At 45.8% G+C, this 18,145-nt stretch overlaps 2 protein-coding genes across 2 annotated transcripts; both read left to right on the top strand.

The window, feature by feature from the left end:
* The first annotated feature begins 426 nt into the window (after positions 1 to 426).
* LOC122375430 (cyclin-dependent kinase 1-like) lies at positions 427 to 10,217 on the top strand. The gene is made up of 9 exons (XM_043354815.1): positions 427 to 535; positions 817 to 893; positions 2,041 to 2,219; positions 3,822 to 3,944; positions 4,526 to 4,672; positions 6,003 to 6,084; positions 6,804 to 6,885; positions 7,443 to 7,584; positions 9,259 to 10,217. Exons 2-9 carry the CDS (start codon positions 836 to 838, stop codon positions 9,364 to 9,366), a joined length of 921 nt encoding a protein of 306 aa, XP_043210750.1. The 5' UTR covers positions 427 to 535; positions 817 to 835; the 3' UTR covers positions 9,367 to 10,217.
* A 651-nt stretch (positions 10,218 to 10,868) lies between these two features.
* On the top strand, positions 10,869 to 18,145 carry LOC122375428 (U-scoloptoxin(05)-Sm1a-like). Its single transcript, XM_043354813.1, has 3 exons — positions 10,869 to 11,029; positions 13,754 to 13,909; positions 17,149 to 18,145. The coding sequence occupies exons 1-3, from the start codon at positions 10,960 to 10,962 to the stop codon at positions 17,361 to 17,363; spliced, it is 441 nt and encodes a 146-aa protein (XP_043210748.1). The 5' UTR covers positions 10,869 to 10,959; the 3' UTR covers positions 17,364 to 18,145.

Here is an 18,145-nt window from a genome sequence, read left to right on the forward strand (position 1 = left end):
AGTACTTTAGGGTAATGGCTTAGTGTTTTCCGAAAAAAAATATTTGACGCTGTATTTAGACAGAAGCGTAGATCAATTTTGAAGAGCAAAAATCTCAAAGGGTACATTTCGATTTCACTCTCGAAGATTAACACAGGAAGAAGATCATCACCAGTATGGTAATCAAGTACCTCAAGTACCTACTTCAACTTTTTCATCACTAATATGTAAACAAGCGAAGTAAAGAATTATATGATGTATAATATAATTATCGAGCCAATCTTTCGATTTTGGTCTTTAAGATGTATTGATTTATAAATTTTAGAATTATTATTAATTAATTATAACATTTTTCTCGGAAAATTCTGTTTAAGCAGAAGTTTCATCTAAAATATGATAATTTACGTCATCAAAACGTAGCTACATCAAAGATTCAAAGCTTTTTGCGGCAAACTACGGCGCAGGAGACAAGGCGGGAAATAAACGTGCGATTCGAACGAATGAATGGTTCGAGATTCGAAAACTGTGTCCGTGATTGAATTGGCGGCCGAGGAAGGTATATTTTAAAATATTATCATATAATTTTCTAACCCATGTGTTGTTTTAACGTTTTGATCACTTGTTTCATTAACATTTTCGTGTGCTGTCTTCATATTGCAATTTTCAGTGTTGCTTTCAATGCCAATCCAATTCCAACCCACCCGGCAATCTTGAACAATCCAAATCTCAATCTCATAAGTCATTTGCTACCCTTGTTTTTTGAAGTTTTCTGTAGTCATTTATTTGATGGCAATGGTTACAAGCTCATTGAAAAAGGTAACTTTTTCCTGTTTGCAGGTCAGTATAATTCTCAAAGATGGGCAAGGAGGTGAACAAGATTGATGATTTTGTGAAGCTAGAAAAGATCGGAGAAGGTGAGTGCCCATATATCAGGACAGACCACGCTGTTGCGAGACTAGATCCACCTGGAAACTGGGGGAGAGGTGTTATGGATGCATTGTTTACACTTGGCAGTTGGCGCCGTGTCTGAGCTGTCCCTTGCGAGGATGATGAAATGCCGGAGCTCTGCTGGATGTTTGGCTGTTCCGTGATCCCTCCTGCCTCTACTCTGCCTGTCATTTCCTCCTTCTCTTTTCTCTTCACTCTCTCTCTTTCACTCTCTGTCTATTCTACTTCTGTCCTCTCTCTCCCTCTCCCTCCTCTCTCTCCTTCTCCCTCTCCCTCTTGCCCTCACCCTCTCTCTCTCTCCTCTCTATCCCCTCTCCCTCTCTCTCCCCTCTCTCCCTCTCTCCCTCTCTCTCCCCTCTCTCCCTCTCTCCCTCTCTCTCCCCTCTCTCCCTCTCTCCCTCTCTCTCCCCTCTCTCTCCCCTTTCCCCCTCTCTCTATCTTTCCCTTCCTCTCTCTCTCTCTCCCTCTCTCTCTCTCTCTCTCTCTCTCTCTCTCTCTCTCTCTTGCTCTCTCTCTCTCTCTCTCTCTCTCTCTCTCTCTCTCTCTCTCTCTCTCTCTCTCTCTCTCTCTCTCTCTCTCTCTCTCTCCCTGTCTAGGCACTATATTCAAGTGTTCACTCATGCTGAGTTGTCTAGGCGAGGCTCTTTGTGAGATTACCATCAGCTATCTTCTTTCTCTTCCCATCCCATGACTTACGGCTCATGTTGTCACATAGCCCAGTTGTAGCTCAGTTGGTAGAGCGTTGAACTACCGTTGATCGGTTGATGAAAGCTTTGGTTCGAGTTGACTGCACTTGATATTTGAGACTCCTGACGGGGATGGTCTGCGGTTGACGGGAGCATCTGCATCTGGTTGAAGTCAGTTGTCTGGGACAGGCCGTGTCCAGCTTTGGTGAGCATTAGGCACATTAAACTCGGGCGTCGTTCACACCATTATCCTTCCGTTATCCTGACCCCATTATCCAGCAATCCTTCCGTTACCCGGAATTGCGCGATCGAACGTAGGGGTTGGGGGTCTGTGCAACAAGCTCTGCTTAGCATGGTCTCCAGCTCTGTCATTTCATCCATTCAACTTTTGACATAATAAAAAATAACTCCCTGTCCCACCCCCCAGGCACCTATGGCGTGGTATACAAAGCTCAGCACAAGACCACCGGTAACATCGTGGCCATGAAGAAGATCCGTCTGGAGACGGAGGAAGAGGGTGTACCGAGTACTGCCATCCGGGAGATCTCGCTGCTCAGGGAGCTGGTACACCCGAACATAGTCAGTCTGGAGGATGTACTGATGCAGGTGAGTGGATAAGCAAGGAAGGAGGGGGTGGGGGAGGGAAGGAGTTAAAGAACAAAATGGGGAGAGGAAGGGTAGGAGGCTAGGGGTATGCTGAGAGTGACCGCTGTTTCAACAAAGTTTTTTAGACAAAAAAAAAACTTCCTCATAAGCCGAGGAGTCGGGCCTGTTGTTTTTTTTCGTGCAGACCCAGCAAACATAGTGGAGGGAGTGGGGATTTTAATTTTAATATAGAGGTTCCCCTACGTTAACCCGCGCCCTGCTGGGGGGGGGGGTGTTTGAACACCCCCCCCCCCCTTGTGGTTTTTCGCAAATATCTCAAAAACGGCGGCGCGGAGCGGCGCCGTTTTTGGTACACCTTATCATACATCAATTCTACACATGTAGTGAAAATTTGAGACCAAGGTCATTCAAGGTCAGGTCACCAGGTCACTTGAAGTAACCTCACCTCATAAAAAGTTTCAATGTCTGTCATAGCTACACCGAGTGACCGATCGCTTTGAAACTTTCAGCGATTGCTAAGAGCAATAGCATGTACAAAATGTTTATCTCAGAATTTTGATATCGATGACCTAAGGTCAGGTCAATTTTGCGACCTCCCCATTATAAGTCAATGGGAGAAAATTGAAATGCGCCTCTTTTGGACGAAAGACATTATAAACACTCACAAACACTGAATTACAAGTGGTTTAGACAAACTGAACATGAAAATGGTGTCCGTGACCCCTGTTTATGCCCTGAGGTCATCTTAGGTCACGAATGGTATCTAACAGTTTTTCGCAAATAACTTTTGATAGAGGCATGCTAGAGCAATGAAAACGCCTTAGATGTGTTCAGCTCGACGATACGGATCGACTGATATGCAACATGACCCTTTCCGGTCAGGTCATGACCTTGACCTGAGGTCAAATTTTCAAGTTGACCTTTCAAGGTCAAGTTATAGTTCATTCGATGCGTCTTGATGAGAGGAACACGATGCCGGTAAAAGTAAGCTCGTACAAGGCTTGGGTCAAAAGTTATTGCAGAAAAACTGTTTCCGAAAAAAATCGGCTATTTTTGCAGTTTTTGCCCCCTGCAGGCAAAACCGTTGACGTTAGGTCAAATCTGAGAAAATTACTCAGAAAGGGCGTTAATAGGGCTATCGAATGCGCTTTTCCGCGGCGCTGTAGCTCTATTGGTTCCCGAGTTATGCGTTGGCTTCTTGGAAATTGTCGACATTCGACCTGGAAATCGGCGAAATTTTGCCTTCAATGACCTCTGGTGACCTGACCTTTGACCTGACCAAAAAATTGATCGAAGTGATTTCCTCATTATTTTTGACGCTCTTTCGAACGCCGCCTTCCGCGTATCGCTACGTGGCCCAGGAGCCGAGTTAGAAGGGGGGGGGTTGTTCAAACACCCCCCCCCCCAGCAGGGCGTGGAAATCCAGGACCCCCAGCCGGGCGCGGGTTAACGTCCCCGGCGATTTATGAATTGGGTTACAATGGATTAGTAATTAAACAACGACAATTTATATTTTTTACGCAAAGATCTCCAGTTTCAACTGTACAAATCCCTTGGTATGCCTTACATCTTGTGTTTGAATATCTACCGCTTCTTTTCCAGGAGAAGAAGCTGTACCTGGTGTTTGAGTTCCTATCGATGGACCTGAAGAAGTACATGGATACGCTCGGCAGCAAACAGATGGACAAGCAGCTGGTGAAGTCATACACCTACCAGATCACGCAGGTATGGTATGGTAGTATGGGGTGGCAGTATGGGAGGGGCAGGGACAAACAGCTGGTGAAGTCGTACACCTACCAGATCACACAGGTATGATAGTGAAAACTCGTTTTAAATATTTTACGGCAGAGGACGGAAACCTCTTGCCCGTGGGGTCCGCCCGTGCTCGTCTGGATTTCGGTCCGTGCCTAATTTATAACCATTAACATTGACAAGATTATAACCAGATTCACCAGTGACTGGCATGATGTCAATAGCGTATTTTTCATATGACGCAGTCGCATAATGGTTCATCTATCACAACTAAGAAGGCAGTCACTTTTACGTCGTGTTTCGTATTATGTCACGGGCCGCCTCCACTGACGTAACTCACACGTTTTATTGGGCAGCGTATCCTGTATTGCCAGTGCCACAAGCTTTACTCTATAGCATCACTGAATGTCTTCTGTTCCACTATTCCGCCTTTTACCGTCCGGCGTCTTACTTCTGTGATGTCCACATTTGGTGTCATATTTTATAGTGACCCACCTTTAGTGACGTCACCTTTTGCCTCCACTGACGTAATACGCGTGTCCCCTCTCTTGCAGGGTATCCTCTTCTGTCACCAGCGTCGTATTCTTCACCGTGATCTGAAGCCGCAAAACCTGCTTATCGACCGAGATGGTGTCATTAAGATCGCTGATTTCGGTCTAGCGCGTGCCTTCGGTGTGCCGGTTCGGGTCTACACACACGAGGTGAGACCTTCAGAAAGCTAGTCAGTGATTCATATACGAGGGTTTTTTACGGCAAGACGCACGGTAAGCACACTAACAAAGCTTGTATTGCCATAAGGAAACTCGGAGTATGCTGCAAAATTTAGCGTCAAACCTTCAGTGTGTGCTGCCTATTCGGGTCGGAGTTTCTCTTTTAACCCTCGCCCGTATTGGTGTTTTTCCAGCCGCGAACGTATAAGGGGGGGGGGGGTCCGTTGGACCCCCCCTTGCCGTTTCGCCCCTGATCGAGCTAGAGCTTCGCGGAAAAACGAGCGTGTTGCCCGTGACGAGAGGAAGCCGATGATAGCCAATTTTAAGGTCCTAGGTCATTGGTTGACCTTGCAGGTCAGGTCAATGACCCCAAAGGCGGGAAAATCGGGACCTGATAGAACGTCGTAAAGTGTGGCTGCTATGGGGTTTTTCGGGGTGCTGATCACGAATATCATGTTAGTTTTGATCACAGATGATGTCTTCATGTATTTAGGCCAGGTCGGGTCAGGTCAGGTCAGGTCAACCAGTAAGGGTATTCCTAGTAGGTGGCAATCGCCTCTGACAGCTTCGTAACATGTTACGAAGGCACCAAAACTACTTCGTACATGTTCATATGGTTGCTAAATTCGAATTCAGCTCCAAAAACTGGCCCAGAAACATGTAAAACTCGAAAAAGTGAACCGAGGTCATCAAAGGTCAATGACCTGACCTGACCTTCAGGTGACCTTGACACCCACCCTAATGCATGGGGGCAACATCATATAACATTTTTGAACGCTTGAAACCACGAAAAGACTGCAAACGCGCGGCTAATGCGAGCCGACATACGCCGAATCGCGATTCCAGCCAAACATGGTCTCGAAAAGTAGGTCAAAGGTCATTTGGGTCAGGGTCATGAAATTTTCAGAGTAATTGTGAAATTGATGAACGCGAGGGTACTGAAAGTTTCGTTGCGATCGGCCGTTTTTTACGCGAGTTATTCGCGAAAAACCATGGGGGGGGTCCGTTCGACCCCCCTATACGGGCGAGGGTTAAGGTTTATGTTTGTGTTGGTTTATATTTCTTTTACAGGGCGTATGTCAGTGTTCTGTATATTAGGCCTACCACTGACCTGAGACAATGGAGTCCATTATTTAGGTCAAAAGACTTAAATTTTCTCGATTTTCCCTGAAGAGCGATAAAAAATTTGAGGGAAGAAAAATCTTTAAATGCTAACCGTACAACCCTTGCTAACTCGCTCCCCGTTTACATCGATAAAATTCCAATCCCTTCCTAGACTCGAACCCGCGCTCTAACCTTGACCCGTGTTTCTGTTCACCAGGTGGTGACGCTGTGGTACCGCGCTCCGGAGGTTCTGCTGGGATCTCCGCGCTACTCCTGTCCCGTGGATATCTGGTCGATCGGTGAGGCGTTGTCTTTTATGAAATACTCTATGGAAGGAGATGGTGGGCTGTAGAGATGTCAATCGGATACCAGCTATTTGGTATACCGATTCCAAACCGATACCAACTCGGTATCTGGTATTTCAATCCTAATATGTTTGGTATTTGATGGTATTTTCCTCATATTGTTCCCAAGTTGGTTTGGTTTCGGTATTTCTCCACGGTTTTGGTTGGTATTTGGTGTGGCATCGGTATTCCTATTTTCCGTAATTGACATCACTAGTGGGCTGACAAGTGGTGCAGGTCCGTTAGCGATGGACAAGGGTTTGGCTCCTTAGGGTACAGTAGGTCTACAAAATAAGTCCCCGCCGAATGCGGGTCACCAGTGGGCAGTTAGCGCCTGAGCGCTACTCAGGCGCCACCTGCCCGCATACGGAGAGGACTTATTTTGTAGACCTACTGTACAGCGTGCTGTTGGACAGGTGTTACGTCGGTACTTGATATCCGTGATGGCCGGTCGCCCCCTCCCCCCCCCCACACACACAGAAAACACATATTGTCATGAGAGGACGTTGTAGTTTGTACTTCTTTTGATTGTGTTATTGGGAGGGCAGCCCATTCCACATCTGAGCGCACATGAAGATATGACGTGGAATTCGTAAAAAAAAAAATTGTCGCACATGTCTGATATCCTCTCTCTGTGTCCCCCTTGTGACGTCATTTGTCGCACCGTTTCTCAGGCACCATCATGGCAGAGATGGTGAAGAAGCGACCGCTGTTCCACGGGGACTCCGAGATCGACCAGCTCTTCAGGATATTCAGGTGAGGTTTAGACAGTTGGATTTAATATATGTTATCCGTTTTAGCGCTAGATCGTGAGATTAGAAACATCGACTGGTGTTCAAGATGTTCTGATGAGGCTACTTACTGGAGGTAATAGCTTTTGATAGGGAAATAAATGTTGTAATGACCTATGTCTATAATCATCGTTCGTCTATAATCACTGTGAAATCGTTCATCGGAAGTCGTTAGTCGTCAAATTTTAATTCGATACATAAATTCCATGACTCTGCTTTGCTGAAAGATGTAGCGAGAGAATATTGTTCGATGGAGAAAATATAGTGAAAATCATTGAACGATTTCACCTAATAAGGTTCAACCACCGCGCCTCACCACACAATTATCGCCTTTGTCAACCCACCCCATCCAATAAGGTCCACTACCCCATGCCTCACCACCCAACTCTCACCCCTATCGGCTCAGTACCCAATAAGGTCCACTACCCCATACCTCACCACACAAATCTCGCCCTTACAGACTTATTTTAGTCAATAAGGTCCAGTACCCTACGTCTCACCCCACAACTCTCGCCCTTACAGGACGCTGAAGACTCCCACTGAGGAGATCTGGCCAGGGGTCAGTGACCTGCCCGACTACAAGCCGAGCTTCCCCAACTGGACGGAGAACCAGCTGGCTGACAGCGTCAGCGGCATCTGCCCTGAGGGTCTGGACCTGCTGCAGGTGGGTGACATGTTCAGGGACTCGTTGGGTAGCATAAAAGTTGTTTGTTTGAGGACTTGTTACGGAGCGAGCGAAGCGAGCGTAGTCTTTCCTTAGATTAACGGAAATTTCTGAGTATGAGCGGCCGGCCGGCCGGCCGGCCGGCCGGCCGGCCGGCCGGCCGTGGTCACGCTTTTGCGAGGCTTATATCTCAGCAACCACTTGACCGATTTACACGCGGTAATTTTTGTAGGGTAGCTTCATTCCTTCTACCAAGTATTGGACTATTCCCGATGCATGTGGGTGACCCCTTATGCACGTGCCACGTGCAAAACGAAGAGGTGTCAGTTTTGTAATTGTTGCAATATCTCGGTAACTACTTGGCCGATTGCGCTGAAAGTTGGCATGTAGGTAGGCACCCACTAGGCACTGCATATACATGTGCCAGAGTTGGGGTGCTGCTGCACGTGCGCACGTGCAGGGGTCGTTTCCAGATCTCGGGAACGGCTGGACCGATTGCGCTCAAATTTGGTACACGGTTAGGGACCGGTTAGTAGGGTGCCGTGCACAAGTCAGTTGGGACCCATTTTGCACGTGCGCACGTGCAGGGTGCCGCTTCCAGATCTCGAGAACGGCTGGGCCGATTGTGCCCAAATTTGGCACATCGCTAGAGACCAGTTAGTAGGGTGCCGTGCACAAGTCAGTTGGAGGTACCCCCTCGCAATTTCGCACGTGCAAGGCCCATCCTCTCGCTCGCTCCGTTAGTCGCCCCAAAAGGCGTTATACTGGTAGGGTATTTGCACTGACTGTATGTTCAGAAACTCATTGGTAGCGTCAAGGAATACTTGTTCAAAGAGTTGTGAAGCATCTTCAATGATTGTTCAGGGACTTATTGGGTATCTGCAATGGCTGTATGTTGAAAGACTCGTTGGGGAGCATCAGGGATTGCTTATTCAAAGACTCAACGAAGTAACTTTTTGGGTCTTGTAGGCGAAGAAAGAGTTATATTGGTCGCAACGTAATTTAGCGGTGTTCTTACTTTTTGATAGTCTCTACGTTATAAGTCTCTGAACTTCGTGCGCCTTTAAGTCACAAAACATCATCAAGGACTGCATGTTCAAAGATTCGTCTTATTTCGGTCAGCGAGAGATAGGGGAAAAAGGTGTTTTCGCAGAGGACTATAGGTTTATTGTACACAATGCAAATAAACTAATGACAACAGGGGAAATTATTTCACCGTATCACAACAAACAATGCGGGCAATGTATGTAGTTATTGACATAGAAAAGCCTTCCACATATGGCTGGCGATTACGGCTTGAAGGGTTTTGCAAAATTGCAATTTTTCACCCAGTTGAAGCCTCGTAAATGTTAACTAGCAGTTTTTCTGCTTTCGTAGTCGTTTCTCGTCCTTTTTCGTAGTCGTATGACATGCAGCATGAATCAAAACCAAGCTGATACGGATATGGCTGGAAAAGTAACACTTGCTGGGTCCCTTTTGTTCACCAACAATATATTAACTGCTTCAGTAATTTAATCTCACCATTAATATGATGTAAAGATGATAACCTTTTTGTTTCATTCGCTGGTCGCTTTATCATTTTTGGCTATAATAAGTGCCTCATTTTTTTGTTAATTTGCTATTCTTTACTTCTGCTTGCTTTTTTCTGTTCATAATATTGCATTTTGTTTACAGCAAACGCTCATCTACGACCCTGCTAAGCGCATCACCGCACGTGCCATGCTGAAGCACCCCTACTTCTCCGATCTGGATAAGAGCTCGCTCCCGGCGGACAACTGTTGAAGGGCTGGAGAAAGACGAGAAGAAGAAAGAAAGGGATGGGAAGGGTGGGGAGAATGAGAAGAGGAGGGATGGAGGAGTGATGTGGAGAGGGAAGAGGTATAGAGGAAGACATGAACGAGAATGATGGATTAGGATATTGGTCTGCTTGAAAGATTCAGGCAGAAAGGTAGGGTGGTGAAAAGAAAGAGCGGGAAGGAGGCAAAAAGAGTGCCTTCGTAACCGGATAGAGCGGCGGAAAAAGGACACAGGGACCAACTGACTGTCCGGAATCAATAGAGATTAAGGATGAATGCTGGAAGAGTGAAATTTTTTGTTGAGTCTAGGTAGATTCGTCCAGAGATGAACGATCGCCTGTTTCCGTGTTGTGCTTTCTGCTTGTGTGGTCATTCGGTGACGAAGGTCGCGGGTTCGAAACCCGGTATCGTCACAGTTTTCTTCCGTCTTCTGTGTAGTGTGTATGTACTGTGCGTGTCTTAGCTTCGTGAAGCGCTGAAGTGGGTGGCTCACTCCCGTATATTTCGGTCGAAATGGATGTCTGATGGAGTGGACGACAATTACGAGGTGTATCCGCATCGAAAATAGCTGCTAAGCTAAGAATGAATGACACCCTCCTATTTCTGCGGAGATTGATGTGGTGAATGACTATTTCTTGGTGTTTTTCGGTCGAGAAAACGCTCTAAGCATGAATGGCTCGCTTTCAGTTGTGTATTTCTGTCGAGAATGTCACATTTGGTGATCGGTTGTGCTCGAATGAACAAGTGTGTCAGGCGTGGAAGAATGATGAATGGTAGACGGTTGATGCATGGAAAGGACATTTTTCGTTGATAAAAATATACAGTCCGATTGACTCATGTGATGTTTGAGACGAGTTATGTTGAAGTAGGGAAAGTTTAGGATCGATAATATGTGACACTGCAGAAAGAGAGTGAGATAGATGAGATCTGCGCCCATGTTCTGGTTCTCGTTTTTACAAATTTGATGTTATGTGAGACTGTAAAGTCATATTCAGTATAGCATGATTATTGTTTGTTTTTTGAATCGCATTGCCCCTTTGAAGACCTTTCAATAAAGGTCGAAGTACAGGGAAAAATAGCTTCTTTACACCCAGAGTCAGTCCGCTAAACGATTTATTATCATCAAATTTGGTGTGTCTGGTATAAATTAGCTTTGGTCGGTACTGAATGAACTCGCATGTGATACCTGCATAATGTAATTAATCGTATTGCGCGTTCATGAGGCTATATTTACAAAAAGAAAAGAAAGCCGTGGCAGCATTCGTTCACACCAGCTAGTGTATAAGCATTGCTTCATATACCGAACTCATGAGAAAACAATGAACGACATGCCACGTTCTCACCAGGCGCTAGTCTAGTAAACAGGGGCACAATAATCACAAATTTCCCATCGCCAGTTCCCACCCCAGCCGCCTCCCCAGTTTCTCATGCCTGGACTCGCCTCTGCGCCCCCCAGGTATGTCGCCTGGACGCGCCACTGCGTGCGGCGTCATCGGCAGTGGAGCGGGGCAGGTGGGGAGCGGTGGAGACCGTTTCTAACCGGCGTGTTTAGTGCAGGCCCGTTGGTGAAAACGCTGCGATGGCGGAGAGAACGGGTGATAGAAATGCGATTTACGTGTTGAGTGTGGTGCTATTGATGCTGAAATTCGGTGAGTTTTATTTTGGAGTTTCGGGTGTACCTATAGTGTGTTGGACGGGTGATACTAGGCGTGGTTTCACTGGTTCTTATGTTAGCGCTGGTTTGAATGTTCAGTAACTATGATTTCGAACATATGCTGCTGTTTTTCCCAAACCTGCGATGTAATGGTTGGATTTTCCGTTGTTTGTCTTTCGAATATCTCTTCGTATGCGTGTGTAGTTGTGAGGAAAGCGTTATGTTTGTTTAATGCAGTCTTGATCACGTCATTTGCAGGGTTTCCGGTCCGGCGGGATAACTTCGTATGTCTGTCCATTTCTCCGTGTGTCTCAGTAGCGGCGGAACACCTTCAATCTAAGGGGGGCACTGACGACTTTTGGTCCCATTCTTACCATGCAACGCCCATAGGGCTAATGATGAAATGCCAAAATCAAAGGGGGTACGGTGCCCCGGTGCCCTCCCCGTTCCGCCGCCTATGGGTGTCTGTCTGTCACAACCCGTTTACCATGACCCCAATCTTAGCCACATCGCCAATATTATGTTAACTTCGGATGACGTCTGTGCTGTCGGTTAGATGATGGATGGTTTGCGTTTTGCGTTTTAGTCCGGCTGTTGCTGTAGTCCTTATCCACAGCCGATTTATCTAATAGATAACAGAAGAGCTTGGTATATTCTCATGACTAGCGTCAACCGTGTTCTTATATCACATAGAATATCATATAGAGTGTGGATAGAACGGGATTTTACGTTCATTATTTAAATGCATCCGTTGACTGCCGGAGCCAGAAATGCGGTTTCGAGGTTGCGTTGGGGGGGGGGGGGATGCACGCTCTGAAAAGCTTCTCTGATTTCCAAAAGCTCAAGCTTTGCTTACTCACGGGCCTGAAACACGACTCAAACATTTTCTATGAAAGCTGTTTAGTATTTTGTATGCGAGAGACAGAATGTCAATTTAGGGTGTTGCGTGAGGTTCGAATGCCGCAAGTGTTGCCCATGAACTCGCTGGTACCTATATTGTCTGAACGTTTCGGTCGGGAAAATATCTGCATTGTCCATCGGAAGCACGCACATGCGTGATTCGTACAGAGCGCATCGTAAAAATATGAGCACGGTTCCGATTTCACTGTTATTTCCGCTAGCCGAACGTGTGATCAGCGATCCGTTAGCGACCTCGCTGATGAAACCCGTTACCGTCACGGCTTTACTCCGGGCAGGGCAGGGGCCGTAAGTCGTAGCTCCTGCCTCGTAATAGTAACTTGAACTACAGACCGGAACGGCTCTTTCTTGACCGGAACGGAAATTTCAGTGCAATAAAATGAGTTCATGTTTAGGTAAATAATCGCCTCATGTTTGCAAACAACACCAAAACGGAAAAGCGGACAACGGATGAATTTTTTCGTGGACAACGGATGATTTTTTTTTTCGTGGACAACGGATGATTTTTTTCGTACGTCGGGACAGGAGGAGGCCGGCGAACTGTAATGCATTTATAATGTATTACACCCATGGCTACATTATATGCCTACACCCAGAGCATCTGAGCATACATACTTCTTTTAATAATTTTGTAATGAATCTCGATGTTTTAGGAGGTGCATTTGTGGAGACATTCCTGATGTTTCTTCCTATAAATTCCTTCTATGCCTCCCTTTTGATGATCTTATGGGCGTGTAACGTTTATCGTTTTCGTATCTTATCTCATTTCTTTCCTTCAGTCATGTGGTCTAAATGTAGTAAAACACAACTCTAACGAATAGTGTTTGTCTACTTCAAACAACCTGCGGTTACAAAATTCGTCTGCTTTATTTATGTCAGTCCCACTAAATGCAACTTAAAGGCTAAAGCTCGCACATTTTCATGATTCTGTGACTTGTGAGTGTCATGTGCGTTATACACCGCCAATTTGTGTTCTTTCTCTCATCTTTTCATATGCATCCTTACTCGTTTTCTTCAATGCCCTAATTTATTTGGCCATGCTCGATTTGCTGTGTTCGTCAGTAGCGGCGGAACACCTTCAATTAAGGGGTGGGGGGGGGGGGGTGGGGCACTGCCGACTTTTGGTCCCATTCTTTCCATGCAACGCCCATAGGGCTAATGTTAAAATGGCAGAATCAAAGGGGACACGGTGCCCGGTGCCCTCCTTGTTCTGCCGCCTATGTTGTTCGTGGCGTTTGCGTCCGATTGGTTATTTGCTCGTATCTGCCATCTTCTTTTACTATTGGACTCCCTTGTTGACGACCGTTTTCTTTGCATATTTTTTGTTTTGTGTGCAATTACATTCCGTAACTGAGGCTCGTTCCGTTTCGTTATTGGTTTTAGCGGCTGGCTGCACCGTATAGAATGTTATGTTTGTGAGTTGTGACACTTGTGCCGTTTTTGACTTATGTTCTGTTATTTGTTCCAGCGCCTGGCTGCACGGCTATATGTAGAGTGTTGGGTACCTATGTCTGTGACAGCCGTTCCCTTTTTGACGTCTGTTTCGTTACTTGCATGTTTCTGCGGTGTTTTCAAACCGTTCCGTTTTTGACTTATATTCCGTTATTTGTTTTAGCGCCCATGGCTGCACGGCTGTCGAGTGTGTGTCTGTGACTTATGTTTCGTTATTTGCTTTAGCGTCTGGTTGCGCGGCTATCGAGTGTTATGTCTGTGACTTAGGTTTCGTTATTTGCTTTAGTGTCTGGTTGCACGGCTATCTAGTGTGTTCCTTTTTTGACTTATGTTCCGTTATTTGTTTTAGCGCCTGGCTGCACGGCTATCGAGTGCTATGTTTGTGACAGCTCCTCACAAATCGGCTGTGCCGAGTTCCTCACCGATACGTCACTGCTGGAGCCCGAATCTTGCGATAACGTCTACGACGCCAAATATTGCGTCAAGATGACACAGGTGTTTGAAGGTGGGTAACGAATAAATGCATGCGGCAGAACTCAAAGGGTTCCTGATAGACATAGCTGTGCATTGTACTCACACTACGATGCTCTTGATTTTAACAAACTTTATCATTCCAGGATTTCCATGCTCCCGTCTATGTTTCGCACGTGCAGCCTCCTGACGCCTACCGGTGACCGGTATGAACTAACCCTATCCGTTCTAACACCAGGTGGCAGCACTGTAACCAAAACCCTGTACTAACCCTTTCTTTTTCTGCGCAGCTGGTGGTGCCATTGACTGTTATCAATGTGATACATCACACGATTATTACTGTGGAGATAGATTTAACGCCAAAACTGCGGCCAATTTGGGGATTATTCCCCGGCCATGTGACGATCTCTATGATGCGGCGTACTGCATCAAGACGACTGGAATATTCGGAGGTAGAGAGGGTGTGTTCGGCTGGAGATTAGGCATGATTATTTTTAACGGCTCCACATGTCGGAATTTTTTGTTTTTGCACCTTGCATTTCGTGTTTACGGTTGATGTTTGACGGGCTTTCGTTTCGTATACGTGCATGTAGTTCGTAATTAAATCTATGCTACAACTTAAATGACATCGCTGCATGGCGCAACGTACGCAAAACCGCAAAATTATGTTGTTTATCAACGTTTCACAGATGTCCCACTCCGGTGCCACTGAGAGACGATTATAAACGGTCATAAACGGATCGATTATAAACGGAACATTATATACAAGGGGTCACCTTCGTTTTTGGGAAAAACTGAGTAGTTGGATGTGTCAGTGTGCCCCCGGAAGATCTGTTTTGCCCTGTGCTTGAAGTTGTCGATTGCACGGAAACGTTTCCAGTTGTTTTAGATAAGTTTTGATGTCGGCAGTTTGCTAGATATGAGTACATAATTATGACAAACACATTACATAACACTCATTTTGTCGCGATAAAGTCACTATCCGTTTGGTTTTTTGTGTGTGTGGACCGTGGGGTTTTATTTTGTGTGTCATTGCACGCTTGTTTTGGTGTCATCACGAACAACAGCGACACGAAAGTTACGAACAATGTCTCCTTGCAACACGCCAGTGTTTCATTATCGATCGCTTACGCTCGTGTGTCAACGTAGGTACTAAACTAATAAAATATACAGCATTATAGTATATTTTTGCCACCGACGCATGTTAAAAAGTTCAGTTAAATTTTTTGTATAAAGGTGGCCTGCTGAAAGCCAGAAGCGCGAGAGACGGTTAATTTCAGTCGACGCCAAAACTCGGAAATGCCTATCAAAACCCATGCATAAAAACACGGCGGTTAATTTCATTATACGGCAGTTTTCTTCTCTTCAAAAGCTCCCTGTTAAACAATGCGTTCGATGACTGAAACTTCACTAAAAGTCCGGTCATAGAAGCTTGCAGCTTGGAATAAAATAAATTGCGAAACAGCTTGACAGGTGAATTTGAGAAAGAACACAGCCTTAATGTAATGACTTATCGTATGTATTTCAAAGAGATGGCTTAGCAGGTTACGCAGAAATTTAGAAGGCAGATTCGTCATTCGAGGCACACCTAGTTCTCAAGAGCCAGTGAAAAGAGCAATTGAAGATGACCCTTACAAACATGGCGTGTCATTTCGCGAACTAGCGACCGGAGTTTAGTACACCTCCTCACCGACAGATGGCAGGACAACTGCGTGAGAATATACCTGAGAAAAACGTAAAAAAGCAAAACAAATATCACGATCATCATTGCAAGCGTACAATAAACCGTCAAGAAGACCACTTAAACGATTTATAGGTTTAAAATGGCGAGTTCGCTAAAATAAGATCCAGCCAACATGCCACGGGCTCGCCCGGCATTCATTGCATGAACAAGGTGAGAACGGACATCGAACATTTCATCGAGCATTGCGGGCACATTTTTGAACGGAATGAATCGAAACTCGGTGACAGTAGTCTTCAATGTATCCACCAAGCGGAGCCAGGGAACATTTTTGATAAACCTAATAGTTTCAGAGATATTCAATGATAACCGAGATTTCGTCGCTCCGTCGGCGGCGTTCCCGATGATTTAACATGGGAAAATGAGAATAACTTGCAAAATGTACACGACGATTGCGGGCACAGTTTTAGAGTCTCGCACACCAAAATGGCATCAATATGTTCCAAATTGATCATAGTTTCCTGTACTCGGGAACATCTTTGATAGACCGTCCCGTTCTGCCGCAATCGCCGGTAATGTGACGAATCCGCCCGAAATCCCTATGGCAGCCGGTGCGCCGGAGCGGCCGGCCGCCGGTCGCTAGTTCGCGAAATGACACGCCATGAACGGGAAGAACAGGACTGCTACGAGCCAGTGTTCGTAGTAAGATCGACGTTTGTTATCATACCTTCATGGATATTGGATGTCAAAATATAGGAAAGAGGAGGGAACGCAACGACATTTTCCCACATGAGAACAAACCATGTCTCCGCAACGCCTACTCCTCACTCGCAATTCCTTCGTAGCATGAATGTCTAATAAAAGTAACAGACGCGTCTCGCATGTTTACCAGGAAATATCTGAGAAATGAGGGATGAATTTCAAGCAAAATACGACGTGGTAGGCAACTCTCAACTTGTATAGGCATACTGAGACCTAGTGGTAGATTAATTTCGTTATTCGCCCATCGCGTGTTAAAGTCCATTGGCAATAATTTTCATTATACGCCCAAAGCTTTACCCATTTGCTGCCCTCCCCCCCCCCATCTTCCGTGCCCCTCCTTGATGTCGAAGCCCAAAAGCGAACCCTTTCTCAGAGATGCGTTGGTGCTTGGTGCCAAAAATTTACTATAATAAATTTAATTGCCTGGTCCGAATACTATGCCAGCCATGATACGGTCGCTTTTCCTCAAGGGTGTTTTCATTGAATGTGCTCGCAAGCTCGCACATTCAATGCGAAAATTGCACTCAGTTCATTCGTGCAATTTTCGAAAATAGCATCCTCACTCCGTTCGGACGCTATTTTCGATAAAATAATGTCCTCACTCCGTTCGGACATTATTTTAAAACACCCTTGGGAAAGCGACCGAATAATGTCTGGTATAGTGCTCGGACCGGGCAATTAAATATATATTATCGGCTTCAGTACCTATTGTAATTCAATATTGAGCTATCGAACCGTAGCTTATACCAAGAGTTTTGCCGCGAATATGTCATCGTTTGTAGAAACTGTTTGTTGACTGTTGTATTTCACACACCTTCTTTCCCCCACAGGTCAACTGGGCACAAAGCGATTCTGCTCATCACGTGACTTCGGCAACTACTGTGAGTGGGTGAACCGCCCCGGAGACCCCAACACCTACCAAGCCTGCGTGTTGACGTGCTCAACAAACGCCTGCAACACCGCCCCGGGCAGTAGGGCAGCCACGCTTCTGGTCGCCATGGCAACGGCGCTCGGATTGGTCGGCTGGCTGCGAGCGGCACGGTGATTGGAGCGTCGGTGGTGACCTGTCGTTGCTATGGGAACGTGATTGTATGAGTCTTCGAGGCTAGGTTTGTATTGTAATGGATGCGGAGGGGATTTGTGAGTTGATGTGAACTGTAGCGAAAGGGATGATGTGTATGAAATGGCGTAATTTGTGAAATAGGTTGAAATGTGTGAGACGTGGAATGACTGTGCAAAACCGTTTTGCGCATGCATAGGTATATCGCACTTCACATGCTCTGGCTGAGGTGGTGTAAGGACCCTGTTTGTATGTGTTTTGTACTGGCATGCGATTTTAAGTTATCATGACTGCCGCCTTTATCTAATGCTGCTTCAAGATCTGTCTGTGTCTTTATATAGCGTTTTTTCTAGCTACCGTTTGCGAACTGTCCTGGTTTGTGGAAGTATATCTTTCTGTTTCAACATCATTGTACGGCCCTCCAGCAAAAGAGTGTTTGGTTAACCTATGTGCTTTTGGTGTAATAACTTTGAATGACAGAGACACACCTGTAATATGACTTAATAGAAATGAGAAGAGGGTTCGTGCACACACTTCGGCAATGGTTTTTAACAGCCATTAGACGTATTCGTCAATGCAGATCGCTTATTGTGATGTTGGCAACCAACCACTTATTACCTGGAGGGCCGCACATACCTATTGCTTTGCTTTATAGCTGATTGCAATATCCACTTTTACGCCTTTTATTAGGAGAACTCGCTGCATATTTTGCGTTTTTCCGTATATACGCCCGCTGTTGAAATGTACTACACATTCTACTGCTTAGC

This window comes from Amphibalanus amphitrite, unplaced genomic scaffold (genome assembly GCF_019059575.1).
Source record: "Amphibalanus amphitrite isolate SeventyFive unplaced genomic scaffold, NRLGWU_Aamphi_draft 001837F_arrow, whole genome shotgun sequence".
Lineage (NCBI taxonomy): Eukaryota > Metazoa > Arthropoda > Thecostraca > Balanomorpha > Balanidae > Amphibalanus > Amphibalanus amphitrite.

Bases quoted from the DNA above. Each gene is read 5' to 3' on its own strand.
- LOC122375430 (XM_043354815.1), top strand. From the start codon at position 836: ATGGGCAAGGAGGTGAACAAGATTGATGATTTTGTGAAGCTAGAAAAG. The intron at 894-2,040 runs GTGAGTGCCCAT...CCCACCCCCCAG, and splicing joins GCTAGAAAAGATCGGAGAAG to GCACCTATGGCGTGGTATAC. The intron at 3,945-4,525 runs GTATGGTATGGT...CCTCTCTTGCAG, and splicing joins ACACCTACCAGATCACGCAG to GGTATCCTCTTCTGTCACCA.
- LOC122375428 (XM_043354813.1), top strand. From the start codon at position 10,960: ATGGCGGAGAGAACGGGTGATAGAAATGCGATTTACGTGTTGAGTGTG. The intron at 11,030-13,753 runs GTGAGTTTTATT...TATTTGTTTTAG, and splicing joins GCTATTGATGCTGAAATTCG to CGCCTGGCTGCACGGCTATC. The intron at 13,910-17,148 runs GTGGGTAACGAA...TTTCCCCCACAG, and splicing joins GATGACACAGGTGTTTGAAG to GTCAACTGGGCACAAAGCGA.